The following is a 19,069-nucleotide window of genomic DNA, read 5'->3' as shown; positions in this document are numbered from 1 at the left end:
AGCCCAGCCCCGCCTACTAAATTAGATGCTTGTGCTTGGCTGAATTAATATATGCAGACAAACACTGAGACTCCAAAGTTGCAACAATGTGTGTATTTTCAAAACTCATAAATTGGATGTTTAAAAGTTTTAAAAAATGCGAATTAACAAAATATATTTACAGTGGGTATTTGTGTGCTAAATCATGGGGCACTCAGAAGATGTATTACAGATATTAGTACCTTGGTGCCAGGGGTATTGCATATATGGTTGACTGTATTACCCATGCAGAGGCATTCCAAATTGACAAAGTCAGTTTTACATTACTGCTGACAACCCTGCCAGATGCAGTACGGTGATCACCGTTTGCATATAGTGGCCACTACTGTAATCTTGTCTGGTGTGGTCACTGCTACACCAACAATAATATTAGAAGCTTGGAATCATTTCCATTGAACATAAGTAGCTCTTCTTACAGAAAAGGTTGGAGACCCTGCTCCGGAGCTTCCTAAAGAACAGTTAAACAGATTGTAATCTCCTTATTTATGCTGGCCAAATACTTCTACATGTAAGGTAACAAAGTAATAACTGAACCTTCACTATCTTTATAACCAAATCTGTGTCTTTTAACTAAACTAATGAAGTTTAAAGCACATGGCTTTGCTGTACATCAGACTTTACGGAATTTTAGTAGCTCAAAAACAATTTGAGCAGTTACGAAACTATGATTAACATGTTTTAATTAAACTGGGACAAACAACTATTAATGTCTGCTAAAATTGCTGTTTGCAAACATATTTTACTATTCTAGTTATGCAATGCTTTCTTTGTTAAAGAAAAATTATCTTACGTTCCTCTGGTTTCATTTCTGATACTTTCTGCAACCAGTTCTTCCATGTCTGGCAGTCACAAGGTTCATGAGCATCACCAAGGCATTCCCTAGAAAAACATAAAAGCCAGGATAAATTTAGACTAAGAATTGAGCTTTCAAGGTCGGCTATTAGATGTTTTGAAAAAATGCCTGAACCTGGGGAGAATTCTTCTTAAGGACCTGAAAGAGGAGTCAGGGTCCAACTTTAGTCTTTTTGCAATGCAATTTTAGAAACTCCTTGCCTACTCAGAAATAAACAAGATGAGTCAATGTATCCAGACTCTAGAATTCGGACTATGATGGTTCTACCAATATATCATGGCTCATGGAACTATACTGTATTTACAGAGGATAACCCAAACATTTGCAGACAATTCAGATAAAAATATTAGCATCCTCTCAATACTATTTACACATCATCATCCTGGTAAAAGCTATGGACACAAGTATAAAACGCCACAAATAAGCTACGAAGAGATACAAAGATTTGTAGTAGAGCACTATTGTTACACCAAAATAAACTTTGAAGACTGTGACTTACTTTCACATACACTGGATAATAGATTCTGTATCAGGACTAAGAGGTGAGTATTATATATTTCATACATTTTTAAAACATGGGGCTAACACTGTATAAAGAATGTTAATTCAACAAGTCATAATCAATATGCAGAAACCTACATGATTCAGGTAGACATTTACAAATGCGACCAAAGAGGATAAATATAGGAGGAAGCAAGGGTTACCATTTTAAGTGATACTTGAAGGGGTATGTTTTCCGAGTCTTATCAAAGGTATGTAGATTTAGCGATTTTCTAATAACTTCTAAGATATTCTCCAACATTTTGGTTCAAGGAAACAGAATTACACTAATATGTTGTGTTTTAAGTGAAAATGATCACCAGAGAACAACTTCATTTATTTCATGTTAGATTAGATTCTCCTATGATGTGGAGTTTGCTGTGCAGATAAGAAAGGTTGTTAGTAAGAATTATTACTTTTAACACTTAGCGCTGCCTTTTGGAGAATAGATATCACTTGTGTGAACGAACACTAAAAAACACGTTAGGGAAAGTGTTACTACCTACAGCATAAGTAGGGATAAGCAGAACAAAACTGCCTACTTCTAACACTGATGTGATTGGCTAATCAAAAAAATTCATGCTTACATCACATACGCTATTCTGGAAGGAACATGTAATTTACAGACATTGTCAAAGCAGCAGTTTTTTCAGGACACTACACTGACAGCAACAGATATTTCAAGCGTCTGGGGCGAAGCTAAGTTACTGATATATTTAAACATTTTTAATGGACAGTTACATGAAAAGGCATTACCCTTAGTGCATTCTGCAGAAATCAAAATAGGCAAATACAAAAGAAAGGTACAGGTATGTTGTCAGCAAACGATAGCTACTGTGTATTTAATGGACGGGGAGAAGTGGGGAGGGTGGCACAATGTTCTTTGGTGCTGGGACTGACTCATGGAGTGGAAGGTCACTGTTATGAAATGCATAGTAATGTGGTCTGGCCATCACGGATAAAAGAATAAGGGGTTTTCAGCAGGAGTTCTGGTAAAAATGCAGGGTCCATGACAGTTGCTTTATTAAAAGTAGGAGACAAACAAGTTTATCTATGTTACTTTGTCCCATCTACAGAAACAAAGCACTTCAACACTGAAAAGGCAGATTTGACAGAAAACTCATGGCAAAAGCAAACATTAATTACAAATGCACCAGTGGTATCACATGCCCGTTTCCAATAAATCCAGTAAGCCTTCTTACTGTGCTGTTGTCTCTAGGTTTTGAGCCTCTACTTTGTGGGGACTAGGTTTTCATGATGTTTTGGCTTCTAGAGGCAGAAAGGGAGAAGTCTCTGTATGTATTGTGCCATGGGCTCATGGACACAAAAGAGAAACCCAGGTATGAGTGGTAGGATAAGTTGCACTGTTGTGTGCTGAGAGAGGTTGCACCATTGAGTACTTGTCATGCAGTGTATCGTTATGAGATACATGCCTGCCACTTCATTAGATTGCTGGCATCATGTGGTGCTAGATTTGTTTCCTATGAAGATATAGCAATTGCTGGGGTAGGGAGGAGGATGCAGTGTGTAACTGTTTCACTACATCCTGAAATTTTCGCTAATAAAGGCTTGTGATTTTCTGTAGTGACAAGGTAAAGTTACTAATTGTGGCATCCTGGGATCAGATTATGAGATCAGATTTTCAGGCTAGATCTACATAGAGATGCAAAGACAGATTATTATTTTTACTCTAGCTGTCTCAAATACATGTACTCAAGATCTTTGCCTTCAGTTTCATAGTTTCAGTTTGCATTAGTAGTTTGATTGATCAGTTTCATATAACATGTTGACTTACTGACTCCATTGGGAAGAATAACAACTACTGTTTAAGGGGTAAAGGGTAGCTAAGATATTAACACTCTTAATATGCATTGTTAATAAACACAAACCAATAATAAAGCACTGAAAATACATGCACTACGTCCATGTAGATAGAAAGCTATCCCACAGCAAGAGTACTGTTTCATAAAAAAATAAAAACACAATTTAAGTACAAACCAGCAGAATAGATGACCCTTGCCACAGTCTACTGCAGGCGCTCTCAGCAAAGGGAAGCTAAGTGTATCTGATCCTGAAGCACTTGAGCCTTGCTTTGTAAGCTTGACTGCTCTTTCACACGATCTTGTTGGGCACCACTTTATAGCAGTATTGTTTTCAACAAATGCCTGAAAAAAGAAATACATAACATTACTTATCTTTAAGCCTCTGCTTGAAAAATGCAATAGAATGCAGCAGTGCATACATCACAACTGAGTTCCACAAGACAGCAATGCAGGACCAACTAAAGAAAGAGGATATTGGCATGGAAGTAACACCAACACTAACAAAGTTATGCCATAGAATGGAGAAATGGGTTTGGGGGAGACCTGTGTAGAGGTGGGGTCACTGCACAAGTTTAAATTGGGCTCTTATTGCTAATGTTTCCTTGCTTTACACTAGACATGTACAGTCATCTTGTAGACTGGTATTGACAACATGACACTACACAGGTGCAGCACCACCTTCGAACAGGTGATAAGGAACATGCCATATCTATGTCTCCTGAAGTCAAAAGTCACATTGACTATGTATTTACTATAAGCTTTTCTCCTGTTTTTTAGCTAGGCTTTTCATTCACAAAAGTCTAGGTTTTTACATTTCACTGGATGAATATTCTTTCACACAGTAATGCCAAACACTTGCAGTTATCAGATAATGGCTCATTTTAAAATGTAAAATATTATAATTTCCTAGGAGAAAGTACAACAGGAGAACCACAGAAAGAACATTTAGGGTGCCTACAGTGGTCAGCCCACATTACAAGACTAGTTCATCCACCAAAGACTTTGTTACAAAAAGAAGAATGTATAACAACTGTTAAACATTTTTTCAGTCCAATTGGTTAAAACGGGGTAAGGGTTTAAGACATGTGTAACAGAGGGTGGAAAAGGTCCACATAAAATAAATTTAACAAAAAATAAATTGCATGCTATATCTCTAATTCTTTTTTGAGACAGTAAATATCCTAGCTAATAAACAGATGATTTTAGAAAGAGAAAATTTGGTGGCTGGTGTACCAATATGCATTTATCAAATAATGGATGCAAATTAAGCACCGATTTAGTGTGGCCTGTCTGTAATTGTGCAATTAGATCTATGTGTTAATAAGCTGTGTTACAGGGTGTCCAGTTGCTGAACTATCTGCCTAATACATGTTAATTACTCAGGTCTCTATCAGCATTGCCCTGAGTTTGGCTACAAATATAGGGATGGTGGCCTTGAAGGAAAAGCAGACTACCTTTCTTGCCTTCGCAATTCCAAACAGCACAATGGGTGGCGGCAGCGGGGAGGCATTGATGCCACACAGGAGGCCAGCCAACTACCTTTGGAATCCACTTCTGAGCACTGTCTACAAGTGGGAGCAGGTCCAGCCCTTCAGGTCTCCTTACAGGTTAAAGACAGCAGGTCCAGTTGTCTTTTGTTCTGCCACAGGTCCAGAAAGAATTCTAAGGAACTGGGGTGAGGTGCTACTTTTGGTTCAACTGACTACCTAAAGAGTGGTGGTGACTCATGGGCATTCCCTGATCAATTGACAATACAATTCTCAAGAGCAAGATCCTTTACAACACATCCCGCTTGCCCACACTGTGAACTATTACACTGTGCGCCACTGCACCATTTTCAGTAACATCCAGCATGACAAACTGGTTCTGTCCCTGGAGGGAGCTATGGCATATCTTGGGTTGTGTTTAGGATAATGAGAAGTCCCCTCTCAATCAATCACCCTAAATTGGTTCTGGGGCCAGTTCCCTCCTCCACTGAAACTAAAGCCAGAAGGCTAAAGTTCCTGGACACTCCTAAACTGCCATGCTTGTGTTAAGCAGGGTTACCCACCCTCCCTCCAAGCCATCCAGCTAGATCCAAGTCATCACAGCAAAGCTGCACTAACAGGCCAGCAGCAGGAAGACCAAACACCAAAGCTAATTGCAGTGGCTTCAAACAAGTAAAACATGCATTTTGTAAAGTTACTTTTGCTGTATATTTCTCAAACATCCAACTTTATAAATGATTTAGAATTGCTTTAGACTTGTAATAAATATTAACACAGTGGTTGAACCATCTCTGCGTCTTATTCCAAACCAAATATACAGAACTAACATAATAAATATACTTAAGCTTTTTCTTAACAGAACCAGAACCTGAAAATAGCCCTTGGAAGCTATTCTTTGTAGGAACATGCAAACATTAAATTCTCACATGTTTCACATTTAAATACCAAGCACCTGTCCTAGTAAGTTAAAGGCTTACTTAGGGATGCTATCTTAATATTTAACCCCCATAGATGTAACGGGTACGTCCTCGGCTGCAGCACTGCTGTGCCAAGGACGTAACCATTATGTCCTGGGCCTGACCCTCAGGTTGAGTGCCAGAGCTCTCACCGTGGGCCACCAACCCCTCCTCCAACCACCCCTCCATGCCCACACCAGCAGATATGGCAGCGGAAGCGCTTCCACTGTCATCCCTGACCCACCCGGTGACATCTGATGACATCAGCGTGCACTGCGCAGTGAGGTCATCAGCAGTCAACCCGATGCACTGGAAGCTATTAATTTCTCCTAGGAAGGGGGAGATCAGAGAGGAATCGAAAGAAAGGAAAGGCTTTTCGTTTCCTTCAATGTCTCTCTGAGCATTCCTGCTGCACGATCACATTGCGATCGTGCAACAGGAATAGCCACTAGACACCAGGGCTTTTTTTCATTTATTTTTTATTTTCTTAAATGTGACATAAGGGAAGCGGCCCCTTAGGCAAGCTCCCCAAGGGGGACTTATACTTTAGGTAATTTTTGCCCCCATTTGGGGCAGATCAGCCTATTTTTATTAGGCACATCTGCCCCCATGGGGAGCAGAAACCACTAGACACCAGGGATTTCTTTAAAATGTATTTTTTTTGGTCGCTCTCCATGGGGGCACATTCCTGATAGCCATTTCTGCCCCATAGGGGACAGATCAGCCTATTTTTGCTAGGCCCATCTGCCCCCAAGGGGGTGAGGGTGGGGCAGAAACCACTTAGGCACCAGGAATTGGGAGGGTGGGGGTGCCTGTGTGTGGGGGAGCGGCCCCTTGGGAAAGGTCACTCCACATGGGGACACATTACTGTTGGCCATTTCTGCCCCCTTTGGGGGCAGGCTGGCCTATTTTTATTAGGCTCATATGCCCCCAAGGGGGGGCAGAAACCACTTAGGCACCAGGGACTGTTGAATGTGTGTGTGTCTTTTGTTTGGGGGGCGACTCCTTGGGCAAGGGTCGATCCCCATGGGGCACATTACTGTTGGCCATTTCTGCCCCCCCTTGGGGACAGATCGGCCTATTTTTATTAGACCCATCTGCCCCAAGTGGGGCAGACACCACTTAGGCACCAGGGATTGCTGTGTGTGTGTTGTTTGAGGGGGCTGCCCCCTGGGCAAGAGTCGCTCCCCTTTGGTGGGGGGGAGCATTAATTTTGGCCACTTCTGCCCCACTGGGGGCAGATCAGCCTATTTGTGTAAGGGCGGGGGTATGGCCAAATAAATGGGGACACAGTTGTTCTGCCCACCGAGGGGCAGATGGGGTAATTACCCCCCATCTGCCCCTCCAGGGGGGTGGGGAGTTGGCAGAAAGCCCACTAAATGCCAGGGAATAAAAAAAAAATAGAGGGGTGGGGGCTGCCAATCACTATGGCCATGGTTTTGCCCCCCAACCCCTACTGAAGGGGGTGTTTTGGAGCCTTCCCTGTTGTGGGAACTAGGCATCCCCACTCAAGTGAGGTACCATTTTTATCGGGAGACTTGAGAGACTGCTAGGTGGAAGGACGTTGTGGCTCCTCCCAGTTTCCAGAACTTTGCAGCACCGAAAACTGGGGAAAAAGTGTTTGTTTGGCCAACTTTTGAGGTTTGCAAAGGATTCTGGGTGACAGAACCCAGCGACAGCCCCACAAGTCACCCCATCCTGGATTCCCCTAGGTGTTTAGTTTCCAAAACTGTATAGGTTTGCTAGGTTTCCCTAGGTGCCAGCTGAGCTAGATGCCAAAGTCCACAGCTAGTCACTTTGCAAAAAATACATACGTTTTAATTTGAAAAATGAAATGTGTCAACGTTATGTTTTGGGGCATTTCCTGTTGTGGGCACTAGGCCTACCCACACAAATGAGGTACCCTTTTTATTGGGAGACTTGGGGGGGGGGGGGAAGGGGAGAGGCCACTGGGTGGAAGGAAGTTTGTGACTCCCCTCAGATTCCAGAACTTTGCAGCACGTAAATGTGAGGAAAAAGTGTTATAAACCAACTTTTCAGGTTTGCAAAGGATTCTGGGTGACAACACCCAGTGAGAGCCCCACAAATCACCCCATCCTGGATTCCCCTAGGTGTCTAGTTTTCAAAAATGTACAGGTTAGGTAGGTTTCCCTAAGTGCCGGCTGAGCTACAGCCCAAAATCTACAGCTAAGCACTTTGCAAAAAACACATGAGTTTACAGTGGAAAAATGTGATGTGTCCATGTTGTGTTTTGGAGCTTTTCCTGTCATGGGCACTAGGCCTATCACACAAGTGAGGTACTATTTGTATCGGGAGACTGGGTCGGGGGAGACAGAATAGAAGAACAAGTGTTATTGCCAATTGTCTTTCTCAAAATGTTTGCCTTCCAAATGCAAGACAGTGTGTAAGAAAGAAGTCATTGTGAGTTGAGAAATTCCCTGTAATTCACAAGCCAGTATAATGACCCCTGAATTCAGAGATCTGCAAATAACCACTGCTTCTAAACTCCATACCTTGTGCCCATTTTGGAAATACATAGATTTCTTGATACCTATTTTGCACTCTTTATATTTAACAAAATGAATTGCTGTGGATCTACACAAATTACCCATTGCTTAATTCAGAATTTTGTCTACTTTTCAGAAATGTTTAGGTTTGTGGGATCCAGCATTGGTTTCACACCCATTTCTGTCACTAACTGGAAGGAGGATGAAAGCACAAAAAATAGTAAAAATGGGGTACATCCCAGTAAAATGCCAAAACTGTGCTGAAAAACTTGGTTTTCTGATTCAAGCCTGCCTGTTCCTGAAAGGTGGGAAATGGTAATTTTAGCACCACAAACCCTTTGCTGATGACATTTGCAGGGACAAAAACACATATTTTCTTCTGCAGCTCTTTTCCCCCATTTTTCCCAAAAAACTCACATTTTAGCAGTATTTTGGCTAATTTCTTGGTCTCCTCCGTGGGAACTCACAAACTCTGTGTACTGTTAAAAATCTTTAGAATGTTGGAAAAAAAAGGATGCAAATTTGGTGTGGATAGCTTATGTGTACAAAACTTTATGAGGGCTGTAGAAGTTGGCCTGGTGTGTGGTGGGTACTTATGGTACTTACACCTTATACCAGGTCCAAGGTTCCCCTATTAGTGAAGTGCAGGCATAGTCTAGAAGCCAGGCCCTCTAGAGGTTGCTGTGGATGAGGAGCCAGGGCTTATTTAGGAGACATGCAAAGCTCATGCAATACCACTTATAGTCACACAGCACTTACACACATGAAAGAACCACACAGTGTTACAAAAATAAAGGTTCTTTATTTTAGTGACACAAATACTAAATTACTAGATAGGCAATTCTCCAATAGGAGGTAAGTAAACACACTATTGTATGTACAGTTGTAATCAGGAATAGGCATAAAAAGCAAAAGACAACAGTAAAAAGACGATAGGCAGTAATGAAGGCCTAGGGGAGACCAAACCATATATTAAGAAAGTGGAATGCTAAGGTGGGGTCCCCACCCAAGGAAGCGTAATCGGTAGAGGGGAGCTGGAGGTACTAAGAAACCCCAAAGGTAAGTACTGGAGTACCCCCCAGCAACCAGGAGGAAAGAGGTAAGTTTCTGGTTCTTCATAGAAGGATGTTGCAAGATCCAGACAAGACTGCAAGAACCCAAAGGTGGATCCTGGTAGAGGAAGACCTGGAAAAGAAGAGAACCAAGTCCAGTTCCAGTTGGAGTGTCCGGTGGTGGAAGGAGTCACTACCCAGCCGCCTGTGGATGCAGGAGTTGGTCGACAGGGAGATGAAGATGATCAGCAATGCAGCACTGGAGCAGATGAAGAGTTCCTGGATGATGCAGTCGATGTCCCACACCGGATGAAGGATTGCAGTCAGACTGTGGTATGGAAAAAACACCAACAAGCCTTGGCAAAGGCAAATGTCGCAGTTGGAGGAAAAGTGCAGCTGCCAGGGACCAGCAAGGTCCAAGAGGGACTTAATCCACCAGTTTTAATTTGGTGGAAAAGTATTACTGCTTTGCAACCAGAATTTGGTCGCACCCCTCGAAATACGGAATCGTAAATGCAAAACGCGATTCAGTAAAGTTACCGAATCACATTCTGCATTTTGTACTTTAGAAAAAGCTTTTTATGGTCGGAAACGGCCCAATGCTATGAATCGGCCTTTTGCGACCAGACAAATGGTTGTTACATTTGGTCCAATATCCTAAACCACCTAGATATGTCTCAGTAACTTCATCCAATATGCCTCTCTAATGAGACATGACCACCAGACACATCGTGCCACAGTTTTTCCCCATTTACATCTTTTCTCTTTATAGCCTTCTCCTAGTGTTTTGTGAATGGCCACTCATGAATACCTTTGGAGGATTTAAAACAAAGATGATAGAAATCAGGCCTTTACGAAAACATACCTGGAGACCAGTTTGTTTTTTTACTAAATGTTAGAGCCCTGCCCCTTTATTTTCAGGATTAAGTACCCAGTGTCATAACTCAGTCTCTCCTCTTACCCTTCTCCAAACTCTTACTTGAATGTTTTGAAGCATTAATATCTTGATTTATGTAGTGTTCTCTCAAAAGGTATAGCATCATATTTGTTGCCACTGTGCAATTGTGTTTCCCTGAAGGCCAGTTGTGAAATCAGGGTTTTTAGGCAAAGGGATAAAAGGAGAAGGAAGGAAAATGTTACTTACCCAGTAAGCATCTGTTTGTGGCAAGGAGGGCTGCAAATTCATACCCTTAGTATAATTTTTCCATCTAGTGTTAGGCTCGGATGTGTGCAGGTTGTTTTCTTCAAAGAAAGTCTTTTGAGTCACAAGATAAAGTGACTCCTCCTCTTGCTGGTAATGTGCATAGTCATCGACTACATTGTTAGACTGTTTTCCCGCAAGGCGGGTGAGGTTAGAACATGAAGCATACTGTAATATAGTAAGATGTTCATGCTAAAGGAATTTGCGATAACTCATAAAAGTAACTGTAACAAACATGTGTCTGAGGAGGAGGGTAGGTGCATGTGAATCTACTGCACTGCATGCCATGAACAGATGCTTACTGATTAACATTTTCCATTTGAGGCATGTGTGGCTGTAGATACACGTTTAGCATAGAATGTAAAGCAGTCCTCCTCCATAAGCGGTGGGGGTTACAGCTGTTTGAAATAATACACGTAGAATTGGTTGGCCAGCATTGGTTTGTTGACAGGCCAGCACATCTACACAGTAATATTTTATAAATAGATTCTGTGTAGACCATGTAGCTGCTTTACATATATCAGCCATAGGTATATTTCATGGGAAAGCTATTGAAGCTCCCTTTTTACGGGTGGCGTGAGCTCTAGGAAGGACAGGTAAAGTTCTTTTAGCTTCAGCATAGCATGTTTGGGTGCATTTGACAACCCAAATGTGCAATGCTTGTATTAGAAATGGCCCTTTCTTTGTGTTATTTTGAAAAAGCAACAAAGAGTTGTGCTTTTCTTAATGACTTGGTTCTATCAATATAATACATGAGGGCTCAGGTGTGTAATGCCCTATCTGCAACTGAGTCAGATTGAGGAAAAAATACTGGCAATTCAATAGATTGATTAACATGGCATTGATACAGCAACTGTGGAAGAAATGTAGGACTAGTATCTAGTACCACCTTATCTCTATGTAGTTAGAAAAAGGGTTCTTCTAAAGTTAATGCCTGAATTCAGTGACATGTCTGAGTGAAGTGACAGCAACCAGGAATGTTACCTTCCAGGATAGAAACTAGGGGGGGCAGGAGTGGAAAGCCCATTAATCTTGTTAATTCAATATTGAGATTTCAAGCGGGAGTTGGTGGCACCCTAGGAGGAATTCATCTTTTAAGGCCTTCCAGGAGGGCTTTAATGACAGGAATCTTGAATAGGGAAGTGTGCTGTCTGTTTTGTAGATATGTGGCTACTGCCACTATGTGTAGTCTTATAGATGTAAAAGCTCGACGAGAGGTAGGTAAATGAAGTAAGTAACAGACAACATCTTCTACCCTGGCTGCTAAAAGATCAATGTGTTTGCAATGACAATAGTGAACAAATATTTTCCACTTTGCCACATAACAGGCACAAGTAGTAAGCCTGTATGCTTCTTTTACAAGGTCCCTACAAGGTTGCAGTAAATTCAAATAACTAAACTCTAGGACTTCAGGAGCCAGATCTCAAGGTTAAAATACCTGGGGTCTTGGTAGGCCCTGCCTGTTGGGCAGTATCTTGTGGGGAACTACTGAGAGTTCTAGGAGTGTGGTGAACCATGGTTGCTGTGCCCATTGTGGGAGCCACTAGGATGAGAGTGAGAGATGCCTGCCGAAGTTTCCAAACCACAAACGGAAGCAGTGGGAGAGGTGGCAAAGCGTAAGCAAATATCCCAGACCAACTCATCCATAGTGTGTTTGCCATGGACTGTGGGAGCCTGGAGGCCAAGTTTGCGCATTTGCCATTTTCTGCTGTGGCAAAAAGGTCTATTTCTGGGTGACCTCAATGCCGGACGTAAGGGAGGAGGACATGAAGGTGGAGCTCCCACTTGTGGACTTGCTGGTGCCTCCTGCTGAGGAGATTTGCAAAGTCACTGCTCGCTCTCAGGAGGCATTTCACTAACAGGTGAATATTGCACCAAAGAGCCCACCTCCAAATGGTCTGAGCTTGATCAGACAGCTGAGGGGACCTGGTGCCCCTCTGCTTTTGGTGATAAAACAGGGCAGTCATGTTGTCTGTTTTGATTAGGACTACCTTGCCAATCAGGTAGGGAAGGAAGTCTTTGAGTGCCAGGTGAACAGCCAGCAACTCAAGATGATTGTCATGGAGATGTCTCTTGTTGAGTGTCCAGCGTTCCAGGACAGTCAGATCTTGTGAATGCACTCCGCAACCCTTGAGGAAGGTATCCGTTGTTATGGTTCTCTGCTGAACTGGGTGTAGGAAAGGCTGTCTATTTGAGAGACTGTTGGTGTTCCACCACTGCAGAGAGGGGCAGACGGCTGACCAACACTAGATCTTCCCATTGACCCTCTGCTTGAGTCCATCGGTGCGCTAAGCACTCTTGCAACGGATAATACTATGGCTGTGTGTGAAGCCATCATACCGAAGAAACACATGACTCTCCTCACTTACCAGCTGATGAGGTGGGAACTGGAGAATGAGTGCCTGGAAGTACTGAATCTAGGTGGCATTGGGGTAAACTATCCACCGTTTTGAGTTGAGGATGGCTCTCGGGTAGGGTTGTATTTGAAAGATGGAGGTGGAATTTGACTGCATTGATTGTAAAGCCTAATTGATAGGTGTATTGTGGCCTGAGTGAGTTGGAAGCACTTCTGAAGAGTTGCGCTTTTCATGAGACAATCATCTAAATATGGAAAGACATGTATGTTTTGTCTGCGCAGGAGAGCAGCAACTACTGCAAGACATTTGGTGAAGACCCTGGAGGTAGTTGTGACCCTGAAAGTGAGCACTTTGAACTGTAAATGCTGCCTGTTTATTATGAACTTGAGGTATCAGCGATGCACCAGATGAATACGAAAGTGAAAATAGGCATCCTTCAGGTCGAATGCGGCCATAAAGTCACCTTATTGCAGTAACGGAATGAAATTTTGAAGAGTAACCATGTGAAAGTGCTCTGAAAGAATGTTTTCTTTTAGGGGTCTGAGGTCCAAGATTGGCAGGGTTGGTAGGCAAGTCAGGGTTTGGTGGTGGTGACGGAGGTCTTAATGAAACCGCCCTTGCCTCTACACTTGGTATTATTGCCCTGATAGTGGCCTCTGTAGTATCACCTGTGCGCAGTGCTCTGTGCCTGGAGACGCTGGTAGAAGGTGGAAGTCTCACAGGAGGTGGTCTCAGATCCTCCAAGATAAGAGGAGCGGTGAAAGGAACAGCATTGCGATAATGTCTGCAACACCCCCATAGCCTTGGCCGCCTCATTATTTTTCTTTATTTTTATATAGGAGAGTGTCAACCTGAGGACCAAAAGGGTGTTCCCCCATCGAAGGGAAGACCCAAGCATTTTTCTGGATGTCAGGTTTAATACCTGATAATAGAAGCCAGGCTTGTCTCTGAAGGAGGACACTAGAATTTATGACTCTAGCTGAGGTGTCAGCTGCACAGAGTGTGCAGCGAACTGTGGTGTTTGAAATTAACTTACCCTTGGAGGCAATCTGGTATGCCTGCTACGTGTACTACTCTGGGAGATGTTGGAGGATCTCCTCCATCTCATTACAATGGGCCCTGTGGTAGCGGTGAAGAGTCCAATGGAATTAGCGATCCTCCAGTGGTTGGTGGACTGGGCAGCCACCCTCTCACCCGTGCCATTGATCTTTTTGCTCTCTTTATCGGGTGGGCAGCCTCACCAGATGTTTACGAGTTAGTCCTTTTGCATGATGTGGCAACTACCAATGAGTAGGGTGGGAATTGTCCCTTTATGTATGTGGGGTGTGGGTCGCTGGGTGACACTTTGTATTTTTTGTCGACCCTGGTTGCGATGACCCACGACCTAACAGGGTCGTTGAATATGTCTGGCATCTGGCACAGTATGCCTTTCAGCATCATTGTGCCAAGCGTTGGTGGAGGAGAGTCTCAAATAAGAAAACGTACTCTAAAGGCTCAGTTTGTAGCTTGACTTTGTAGAAGGAGGCAGCTCTGCCTACCAGGACATGGCAGGTGGTAGTGTTGTCTGGGGGAGTGGGTTTAGCAGGATACAGTTTGAGGACTATATCGGCAGGTGGCTCTGTTTCATAAGAGTTCCACGGGTCATTGTGTGATGGGATGAAAAACTCAACCCGCTCCCAGGTAAAGAAGAGGGTGACTTTGTGTGGTGCGCAGCAGGCGTTGGTGGAAGGCTGATGTGCACCGGGCATGTAGCCTTGTCCACCTTCTTGGTCTGCTTTGGTGGTGTTGGGATTCCAAAGCTTCTTCAATTGATATTTGTCTCTTGGCTAGATGTGCACTGGAATGAGGAGGTCTCATAATGATATGACCAGTGTCCAGATGTATCATAATGTGTTTTCCTCTTGTAGCCGTTGAAGCACCAGTTCCACAAGGTTGAAACCATGTGAATCCTTGCCAAAGGTGTAAGATTTCGCCTAAGATGTCAAAGTTTCCAGTACCGGTATTTTTGGTGCAGAGGGTTTCGGATCTGAAACTGGAATATTTTGTGCCGAGGTAGAGTGGTGTTTCGATGCCGAGGGTCTCAGCTCTGAATGTTGACTCGATTCCAATGGAGGAGGAGTCGGTTTAACCGCTTCTATGCCTTGGACGAGATGATCTCGTCCAAGGCTACAGTTCCCCTGTGCCTTGGACGAGATCATCTAGCGCGCCCCCCTCCCCCCCAAGGCGGGGATGGAAGGGGAACACCTTCCCCTTCCCCCACCCCCCACCCCCCCTTTGTCACAGGGGCCTCCCCCATCGCGCTGGAAGCATTTCAGGCCATTTCTGGCCAGGGGGGGCAGAAACCTCTAGGCACCAGGGGAAATGTTTTTTTTTTTGTTTGTTTGTTTGTTTTTTTAGAGATGGGGAGCAACCCATCAGGCAAGGGTCGCTGCCCTGGGGGGAAAATTGTATTTAGGCCATTTCTGCACCCCTTGGGGGCAGATTGGCCGATTTTAGGTCAATCTAGAAACCGCTAGGCACCGGGGATTTGTTTTTTGGCGCCAATGTCACGCAGGGGGAGCGACCCCGTAGGCAGAAACCTCTAGGCGCAAGGGGAATTTTTTTTGTTTATTTTTTTTTTGTTTGTTTGTTTTTTTAGAGATGGGGAGCGAACCATCAGACAAGGGTCGCTCCCCAGGGGGGGCAAATTGTATTTAGACCATTTCTGCCCCCCCTGGGGGCAGATTGTCCGATTTGTTTTTTGGCGCCAATGTCACGCAGGGGGAGCGACCCCGTAGGCAAGGGTCGCTCCCAGGTGGGGGGCAAATTAATTTTAGGGCATTTCTTCCCCCCCCCTGGGGCCGGCTGAGCTACAGGCCAAACTCCACAGGTAGGCACCTTGCAAAAAACACCTCTGTTTTCTGTGAAAAAATATGTTGTGTCCACGTTGTGTTTTGGGCCATTTCCTTTCGTGGGCGCTAGGCCTACCCACAGAAGTGAGGTACCATTTTTATGGAGAGACTTAGGGGAACGCTGGGTGGAAGGAAATTTGTGGCTCCTCTCAGATTCCAGAACTTTCTGTCACCGAAATGAGAGGAAAAAAGTGTTTTTTTGGCTAAATTTTGATGTTTGCAAAGGATTCTGGGTAACAGAACCTGGTCAGAGCCCCGCAAGTCACCCAATCTTGGATTCCCCTGGGTTTCTAGTTTTCAAAAATGCACTGGTTTGCTAGGTTTCCCCAAGTGCCGGCTGAGCTACAGGCCAAAATCCACAGGTAGGCACTGCTTTTTATAAAAAAATGTGATGTGTCTATGTTATGTTTTGGGCCCTTTCCTTTTGTGGGTGCTAGTCCTACCCACACAAGTGAGGTACCATTTTTATCGAGAGACTTAGGGGAACGCTGGGTGGAAGGAAATTTGTGGCTCCTCTCAGATTCCAGAACTTTCTGCCACAGAAATGTGAGGAACATGTGTTTTTTTAGCCAAATTTTGAGGTTTGCAAAGGATTCTGGGTAACAGAACCTGGTCCGAGCCCCGCAAGTCACCCCACGTTGGATTCCCCTAGGTCTCTAGTTTTTAGAAATGCACAGGTTTGGTAGGTTTCCCTAGGTGCCGGCTGAGCTAGAGGCCAAAATCTACAGGTAGGCACTTCGCAAAAAACACCTCTGTTTTCTTTCAAAAATGTGGATGTGTCCACGTTGCGCTTTGGGGCGTTTCCTGTCGCGGGCGCTAGGCCTACCCACACAAGTGAGGTATAATTTTTATCGGGAGACTTGGGGGAACGCTGGGTGGAAGGAAATTTGTGGCTCCTCTCAGATTCCAGAACTTTCTGCCACAGAAATGTGAGGAACATGTGTTTTTTTAGCCAAATTTTGAGGTTTGCAAAGGATTCTGGGTAACAGAACCTGGTCCGAGCCCCGCAAGTCACCCCTCCTTAGATTCCCCTAGGTCTCTAGTTTTCAGAAATGCACAGGTTTGGTAGGTTTCCCTAGGTGCCGGCTGAGCTAGAGGCCAAAATGTACAGGTAGGCACTTCACAAAAAACACCTCTGTTTTCTTCCAAAAATGTGGATGTGTCCACGTTGCGCTTTGGGGCGTTTCCTGTCGTGGGCGCTAGGCCTACCCACACAAGTGAGGTATCATTTTTATCGGGAGACTTGGGGGAACGCTGGGTGGAAGGAAATTTGTGGCTCCTCTCAGATTCCAGAACTTTCTGCCACAGAAATGTGAGGAACATGTGTTTTTTTAGCCAAATTTTGAGGTTTGCAAAGGATTCTGGGTAACAGAACCTGGTCCGAGCCCCGCAAGTCACCCCTCCTTAGATTCCCCTAGGTCTCTAGTTTTCAGAAATGCACAGGTTTGGTAGGTTTCCCTAGGTGCCGGCTGAGCTAGAGGCCAAAATCTACAGGTAGGCACTTTCGCAAAAAACACCTCTGTTTTCTTCCAAAAATTTGGATGTGTCCACGTTGCGCTTTGGGGCGTTTCCTGTCGTGGGCGCTAGGCCTACCCACACAAGTGAGGTATCATTTTTATCGGGAGACTTGGGGGAACGCTGGGTGGAAGGAAATTTGTGGCTCCTCTCAGATTCCAGAACTTTCTGCCACAGAAATGTGAGGAACATGTGTTTTTTTAGCCAAATTTTGAGGTTTGCACAGGATTCCCGGTAACAAACTGGTCCGAGCCCCGCAAGTCACCCCATCTTGGATTCCCCTAGGTCTCTAGTTTTCAGAAATGCACAGGTTTGGTAGGTTTCCCTAGGTGCCGGCTGAGCTAGAGGCCAAAATCTACAGGTAGGCACTTCGCAAAAAACACCTCTGTTTTCTTTAAAAAATTTGGATGTGTCCACGTTGCGCTATCGGGCGTTTCCTGTCGACGGCGCTAGGCCTACCCACACAAGTGAGGTATCATTTTTATCGGGAGACTTGGGGGAACATAGATTAGCAAAACAAGTGTTATTGCCCCTTTTCTTTCTCTACATTTTTTCCTTCCAAATATAGGAGAGTGTGTAAAAAAGACATCTATTTGAGAAATGCCCTGTAATTCACATGCTAGTATGGTCAACCCGGAATTCAGAGATGTGCAAATAACCACTGCTCCTCAACACCTTATCTTGTGCCCTTTTTGGAAATATAAAGGTTTTCTTGATAGCAATTTTTTACTCTTTATATTTCAGCAAATGAATTGCTGTATACCCGGTATAGAATGAAAACGCACTGCAGGGTGCAGCTCATTTATTGGCTCTGGGTTCCTTGGGTTCTTGATGAACCTACAAGCCCTATATATCCCCGCAACCAGAGGAGTCCAGCAGACGTAACGGTATATTGCTTTCGATAATCTGACATTGCAGGGAAAAGTTACAGAGTAAAACGTAGAGAAACATTTATGTTTTTTTCACCTCAATTTCAATATTTTTCTTTTTCAGTTGTTATTTTCTGTAGGAAACCCTTGTAGGATCTACACAAATGACCCCTTGCTGAATTCAGAATTTTGTCTACTTTTCAGAAATGTTTAGGTTTCTGGGATCCAGCATTGGTTTCATGCCCATTTCTGTCACTGACTGGAAGGAGGCTGAAAGCACAAAAAATTGCAAAAATGGGGTATGTCCCAGTAAAATGCCGCAATTGTGTTGACAAAATTGGGTTTTCTGATTCAAGTCTGCCTGTTCCTGAAAGCTGGGAAGCTGCTGAGTTTAGCAACGCAAACCCTTTGTTGATGCCATTTTCAGGGGAAAAACCACAAGCCTTCTTCTGCAGCCACTTTTTCCAATTTTTTTTTAAAAAAACGAAATTTTCCCTGTATTTTGGCCAATTTCTTGGCCTTCTTCAGGGGAACCCACAAAGTCTGCCCCAAATAGGCAAAAAAAGGCCTGGCACAGGAGGGGGAAAAGCCCTGGCAGCGAAGGGGTTAAGAGTGTGTGGTCTATGCTGTTTTTTTCACTGCAGAGTCGAGGAAGGGCAGGTCAGATGCAACCTGTCAGTGCCAGACATGGTCTGAAGGCAGTGGTGGCCCAACAATAGTCTTTAGCCAGTCTGGGGTAGGTAGAAGACCCTTTGTGGTGATCTGCTGTGTTGGGGTGGAGGGGCTTAGTACTCATGGCTTTACCTGTTGTGAGATCTTGCATCTCCCGTTCGGAGCAGGAGCTGTCCTCGGGGGGGAAAAGGTGTCCTCGTCAGCAGCCAGCACCTGAGCCTGTGCCTCCTCTTGAGGATCCTTGGGTCCATAGAGGTCTATTGTATCTTCAATGCTGCAGCAGGACATCTTGCGGCATCGAGCTTGA

The 19,069-nt window shown here is 44.1% G+C and overlaps 1 protein-coding gene across 5 annotated transcripts in view; it reads right to left on the bottom strand.

Annotated features, from left to right (window-relative positions):
• Positions 1-19,069, bottom strand: part of ANKIB1 (ankyrin repeat and IBR domain containing 1) — a 379,415-nt gene that overhangs the window by 209,143 nt on the left and 151,203 nt on the right. For all 5 annotated transcript variants that reach the window (XM_069211633.1, XM_069211632.1, XM_069211636.1 and 2 more), the window contains exons 9-10: positions 3,431-3,597; positions 830-918 (exon numbers count right to left, since the gene is read on the bottom strand). In XM_069211633.1, coding sequence (XP_069067734.1) covers positions 830-918; positions 3,431-3,597 — 256 coding nt within the window. The remainder of the gene's footprint in view (positions 1-829; positions 919-3,430; positions 3,598-19,069) is intronic.

The sequence above is a fragment of the Pleurodeles waltl genome, chromosome 10, assembly GCF_031143425.1.
Source record: "Pleurodeles waltl isolate 20211129_DDA chromosome 10, aPleWal1.hap1.20221129, whole genome shotgun sequence".
Taxonomy (NCBI): Eukaryota; Metazoa; Chordata; class Amphibia; order Caudata; family Salamandridae; genus Pleurodeles; species Pleurodeles waltl.
Note: the sequence above shows the minus strand (reverse complement) of the source record. Positions and strands in the feature narration are given on the sequence as shown.